The 6,282-nt window shown below is 46.1% G+C and overlaps 1 protein-coding gene across 1 annotated transcript; it reads left to right on the top strand.

Moving 5' to 3' along the window:
• The first annotated feature begins 136 nt into the window (after nt 1-136).
• LOC310908493 (aldo-keto reductase family 1 member B1-like) lies at nt 137-5,273 on the top strand. Its single transcript, XM_083859586.1, has 10 exons — nt 137-248; nt 331-498; nt 691-807; nt 1,703-1,780; nt 1,964-2,086; nt 2,559-2,659; nt 2,826-2,907; nt 3,408-3,491; nt 3,862-3,944; nt 4,657-5,273. The coding sequence occupies exons 1-10, from the start codon at nt 183-185 to the stop codon at nt 4,697-4,699; spliced, it is 945 nt and encodes a 314-aa protein (XP_083715712.1). The 5' UTR covers nt 137-182; the 3' UTR covers nt 4,700-5,273.
• The last annotated feature ends 1,009 nt before the right edge of the window (nt 5,274-6,282 follow it).

The following is a 6,282-nucleotide window of genomic DNA, read 5'->3' as shown; positions in this document are numbered from 1 at the left end:
TGATTGGTTGGCACGGCGGGCTTCCCGAGGGGGCGCTGATTGGTTGGCATGGCGAGAACGCGAGAAGGCGGGGGCGGTGATTGGTTGGCGCGGCGAGCACGCGAGAAGAAGGGGGCGGTGATTGGCTGGCGCGGCGAGTTCAAGTGAGGACGCTCATTGGCCGCGGAGCACAGTGCGCAGGTATGGCGGGCTGCGTGCGGATCGGCGCCACTGCCAGCGCTCCCCTCGTAGGCCTGGGGACATGGAAGGTGAGGCGGGCACCGCGCTGCAGACGGGGGAGCAGTGAGGGGCCCTCACCGACACCTGTCCTCCCCTTTTTTTCCCCTTTAGTCCACCCCAGGTCAGGTGACAGCGGCGGTGAAGGCCGCCATCGATGCCGGGTACCGCCACTTGGACTGTGCCCATGTGTACCAGAATGAGAAGGAGGTTGGCGAAGGGATCCAGCAGAAAATCAAGGAGGGCGCTGTGAAGCGAGAGGATCTCTTCGTGGTCAGCAAGGTATGGATCGGGTGGTGATGGATTGTGGACGCAGTGATTTTACTGGTGCGTTTTTACAGTAGGAACAGCTAATGGTTAACACAGTTAAATGCCGTAGCTCTGGAGAAGTTTGTAATGTTCCTGTGCTGTGCGGGGGAGCAGCCGAGGGCTTTAACCTGGGAATTCACCGTGTGCCCTGATTTCTGTCCCCAGCTCTGGTGCACCTTTCACGAGAAGCCTCTGGTGAAGAAAGCCTGCCAGAAGACTCTTGCAGACCTGAAACTGGATTACCTGGATCTCTACCTTGTCCACTGGCCTTTTGGCTTCAAGGTACAGTAGCAGCAATACCCATACCTTTGTTTCTTGTGGCTGGCTTAACAGCCCAACAATTATTCTGGCTCTAAAGACAATTACATGGCTGTTGTCTGTGCCAGCTCTGCTCTGGTGCTCAGCTTGACCTTGGCCCTGTGCCTCAGGCTCTTGGTCTCTGCCCCAGAGGGAATTGGTTGTGCATCCCTTTGATCCTGGGAGTGATGGCCTGAAAACTGGAGAAACTGGAGGCAGCTCTCCCAGCTCCAAGCATAAGCCAGGCTGCTTTCCTTTTTCTCTTGTAAATCCAGTGTGTTTTCATCTCAAAATCCCCCCTTGTGGGAAGGAGGGTTGCTTTTTGCTGCTCCTCTGCATTTTTCCTTTGTGTGCTGCAGAGTCAGAGAGCAGAAGAAAGCATTCCTGTTTTTCATTTCTCTCTTTAGTCATCCTTAATGCAGTACAGATTGAGATGACCTTGCCTGTAGGAGCCTTAGTGTTGTTCCACTGAGACAGGAATTTAAAAGGTGAAACTTCTGTGAGAGAGTTTAGGCCCCCCAAGATGAGGGAAGGAATTGATGTCTCAGTTTAAATATTTCTAGTCACAGCCTTTCCATCCTCCTGCAGTCTGATCCTTCCCCATTCTACCTGTTGCCTTTGAGATGTTCATCTTTTTTCCATGATTTATTTTAACTTTATATTAACAGAGCCATGAAACTGTCTCACAATGACAGCAGCAAACAGCTGCTAAACACAGTTCAGTCTTGGCATCTTTTCATAACTTGTACACAAAGGCTCTTCTAACTTTCCTGGTGCTGGTGGCTTCACACTGAGTGTTGTCAGTTTAAGATATTGTGGTGGTGAGCACTTAAATGGACTTGTCAAGAGATTTTTCAAGCAATTTCTCTGTCCCTGGCAGGCAGGAGAGGACCTGTTCCCTGTAGATGACAAAGGCATGTCTGTCCCCAGCAACACTGATCTCCTACAGACATGGGAGGTGAGTCAATTCTGAATGGGAGAGTCACATCTCCTGTCCTTCAGCAGCTGCAGAATTAGTTGGGAAGAATTCACAGAAGCACGTGGTAGCTTTTAAAAAGGAAGAAAAAGAGAGGATGTCAGGAAGAATGTGTTCAGTCGTGTCTCACCCTCTGCATGCTAACTGTGCTCCTCTTTCTGCCAGGCCATGGAAGAGCTGGTGGATGCTGGGCTGGTAAAAGCCATTGGAATCTCCAACTTCAACCGTGAGCAGATTGAAAGGATCCTGAATAAGCCAGGACTGAAATACAAACCTGCAAATAACCAGGTGAGCTGCAGGGAAATACTTTTCAGGGATTATAAAGGTCTGATTACAGTTGAATGAGGAGGTGGGAAAAGGGAGAATAAAGTAGACACTGCATGTACTTTAAACCCCTCTCTCTGGATATTTCTTCATATGAGCAGAACCAGAATATTTCTTTTTTGTCTCACCTTGTTGAGCCACTAACTTAAGAGTATTTTCCTAGGAACCGTTCTCTCTGGAGGCATGAAGAATCCAGATATGAGCAGTCATTCTGACATAATTATTGACTTTTCTAAAGCCTCTCAGAAAAAGACATGAAGACTTAGTATAAAAGTTGGTGTCCTATAGAATTACAGTCTTGTATTGTCACATAGGCCACCTGCAGGGTCAGGTGAAGGCAACCTGTAATTAGAGAATTAGCATTCAGAAAAACCTCTGGAGCAAAGGAAACCTGCAGCAGTTTCACAACTCTCAATCTCTGCTTCTGTGTTGGCAGGTTGAGTGTCATCCATACCTTTCCCAGGAGAAGCTGATTGACTTCTGCCACTCCAAAGGGATCACTGTGACAGCATACTGTCCCCTTGGACGTCCTGACGGGTAATTTCCAATTGGTTTTATGTGATTTAAGTCCGAAGTATTCAGACTAATTGAGTAATGTGTATATGTATATATATTTATTTTTTAAAAATTAATGGGGCTAGATAGAATCTTTCTGAAGTGATTCTTTGTTGTTTCATCCTTTTCTCTCCCCTACTTTGTCTAGTTCTAAGCCAGGGGCACCTTCCCTTCTGGAAGACCCCAAGATCAAGGAGATGGCAGCCAAGCACAACAAAAGCCCAGCACAGGTGGGTAGGTGCCAGACAGTGGATACCCCTTCCTATAACACAGGAGGATAGGAAACTGTGTCTGAAGAGAGGGAACAGCCTCTGTGGTGTTGCCTGTGAACAATGCTGCTGCTTTTTTGTCTTGGTAACAAGCAATGCAGGTTTGTCCATGCTGTGGCCTGCAAGTAGTGCTACTACTAACTCTGGCCATCAGCCAGGAAAATACTCTTGACTCATCTTCAGCTGTCACTTCCCTTCTCAAGTCCTCTTGCAGAAATGAAAGCCTTGTATATAGTGCAAAATTTCTGGGTGCTGAGAAAAGGAATTGACTGGCCCCAAACCAGAATGGAAAGGAGACTTTCCCTGGGGGCTTCCACCACTTCCCTCTGTGCTCTCCAGGCAGAGCAGCCTGGACTGCAGGGACAGGGATGGGTTGGAAATGCAGCTCTGCAGCAGTGGGTGTAGCTTAGGGAAAACAGCTCTTGGAACAGGAGGAATGATGGACTTGTGTGTTCCTGCAGGTTCTCCTTCGCTTCCAGGTCCAGAGGAATGTGATTGTGATTCCCAAATCCGTCACCCCACAGCGCATTGTGGAGAACTTCCAGGTGAGGGGTCAGGAGTGAGCTGGGATGGCCTGGCAGGGATCCTTAATACCCCTGACATGCTCCTGCAGCAGAGGACTGGGATCCTTCTGTCTGTCTGGAAGTCAGGGCTGCAGTGAAATCTGCAGCGAAGAACAGACAGAGTTGGAAACAGTATGCTGATAACCTTATCAGGCACTTTACATGTTCTGTTTTTTCCCTCTGCCAAATTCTGGAAAATCCAAAAATATTTATTTTCCTTTCCATGTTTCATGAATCCATCACTTGTAACCACCATCCTTTCGGATATGAACTTGTTCTTTCATCTTGTGAATCTTGCTTCTGATCTGATTTGTTCAAAGAAGTTAAATCCAGCTGTTTTTTCCCTTTTTAGGTGTTTGACTTTGAGCTGACTAAAGAGGAGATGGCAACCCTCCTTAGCTTAAACAGGAACTGGAGGATCTGTGAAATGGTCACGTAAGTGGCAGTTTGTGTCCTTCAAACTCTTGCATTTCCAATGAACTCTATTCTGATCTCACAGGAACTGGTACTGCTGCTCAAATTGGGTGTATTTCAAAATCTTAAATAATTTTGGGCATGAAGCATCTGTTGTTATATTTCCACTTTATGAGTCATGCTGTGTATTCATTTTAAATCCATTCTCCAGGGAACTTTGTATGCCTGGAATTCCAAAACGAGGGTTCCAGTTGATAACCTTGGCTGTGTCCATATGGGAGAGATGAGCAGGAGGCAGTTTTAAACTTGGAGTAATTTTTTTTTCCTGTAGGGTTTTATAAATGGCTGTCAGCTCTTAGGCAGGTGGTTGTGGTGGGGAGTTACATCTGCTGTGCAGTACAAAGCACAGCTGCTCCCAGATATTGACCTTGGGAGCCAAGACAGGAAATCTTGGCTGCAAGGCCACAGAAACTGCTGCTGCCTGTGAGCAGTGTGAATTCTAACTCTGTATCTAGAAAGTATCTTGGTCCCATCACTCTTCAGTGCCTGAATAATAGAAAAAGGCTGGAACTTGTTGGTTCTATAGGCTGTTTCTAGACTATGAAATCTCTTAAGTTCATTCTGCAGTTACTCAGTTCAGAGCCTCCTTTGAAGGCTCCTCTGTACACTCACTGTTGTTCTATATAACTATCATTTTAGCCTTGAGTAATCTTTCCTCTTTGATTTCCTCCAGGTGCAAAAATCTCAAGGAGTACCCTTTCTATGCAGAATACTGAAGGTGGATTTTTTTTCCCTGCCCTCTCTCAGGCCTCCAGGGTCTAATGACCTTCTACCACTGCCTCAAATTATGCACCATGTAGCTCACAAACCGTATCCCACCTGCCAGCAAAGGCACAGGATTTGTGTTCAGTGACTTTGGGCTTTTTTCTCTGGTGGAAGGAAATTGTGCAGTTGTTCTGAAGAACAAGACGTGGGCTGTGATAGTTCTCATTCCATGAGTGTCTCTGCACGGCTGAAACAGCAAAGGAGAAAACAGAAGAGGGAACTGGCATCTGATTGTGTTAGTTGGTGATGTTGACTTGCATTTAAGGCTACAGGGTTAAGGATATGTAAGTGCAGGAGGAAAATCCATCCTGAATAATCATATAATCACTGCCTGAAGGTAAAAGACAAAATTAACTTCTAGATTACATCCCAAAGCTTTCTGGGAAAGAAAAATAAATCGAAGTGTCCAGACCTACGGATGCCAACTCATACTGGGCCTTATTTCAGTCACGTTTTTACAGGCTGAAACTGGACAGAGATTGATGTTCAATTTCATTCTTGACCAAAATAAAAATATTTGGATTACTGCTGCTTTGGAAGTTCTATTCTAATGTTAAAGTTAACAAACCAAGAAGCTTGCATTAACAATGTAGTTGGAAATAATCATCCTAATTCAATTTTAAATGATGTCACAAGAGCATTGAGATCTTGCCTTGATCAAAAGTTGGATAATTTGGTATAACAAGCATTGACAGAGCAATGCTGAAAAGAACAGTTAAGCAGGACAAGCTTTAGCATGGACTGTGGGTCAACAAGCAACAGGAGACCAACACCTGGAACTGCTGGAAAACTCTGCATTGGTGTCACTGTGGACTGATTTGGTCTGACTTAGTGCTCGTGCTGTTTAATTCAGCGTGCAGTGGGTGAATACACTTGGAAAAGCTTGAGCTACTTGCACTGTACATCACTGGGCTGTAGGTGTGAGTGCTGGGATGAAATCTTGACAGAAAGGCTGAGAGACTGAATGTCACAGGAGCATCAGAACTTGGCAAGATTAGGAGTTAAAATATCTGGATATAATGAACCATGACTGAGGAGTTGGTGCAGACAAGAACTGTGGGAGGAATCTTGGTACATAGGATGTGAAAGTGCCAGGAGAACAATAACTGGAAGTGCTGTAAAACTCTGTGGTGAAAGTGTGGAGTGCTCTGGCTGCCAGGCTGTGCTGACATTGATCTGGCTTTACAGGCCTTCAATAAAACAGACTGTGGGGAAACACGACTACACCCTGCAGCTATCCAAAACGAGGACATGAGGTGTAAGAGCATGTGTTACTGCAGAGCCACTGCCCAGAGCTGACACAGGTCAGAGCTGAGTGCTGTATTTGCCCCAGGTGAGGCCACCCTGACTCACTGGAGTACTTTATGAGGGGCACACACTATTACACATTGTGAATATTTCCAGATACCATTCTCCTGTTGCTTTATCATCCATAGTTCACATGTACCAAGATTCCTTTCCTTCAGTGCATGTGTCACATTCTCCCTGCCAGGCTTTTCCTTCATTGATGCACTTGGTGAATCCAGTTTAGCAC

The sequence above is a fragment of the Zosterops lateralis genome, assembly GCF_965231275.1.
Source record: "Zosterops lateralis genome assembly, chromosome: 4".
NCBI classification, from domain to species: Eukaryota; Metazoa; Chordata; class Aves; order Passeriformes; family Zosteropidae; genus Zosterops; species Zosterops lateralis.
Note: the sequence above shows the minus strand (reverse complement) of the source record. Positions and strands in the feature narration are given on the sequence as shown.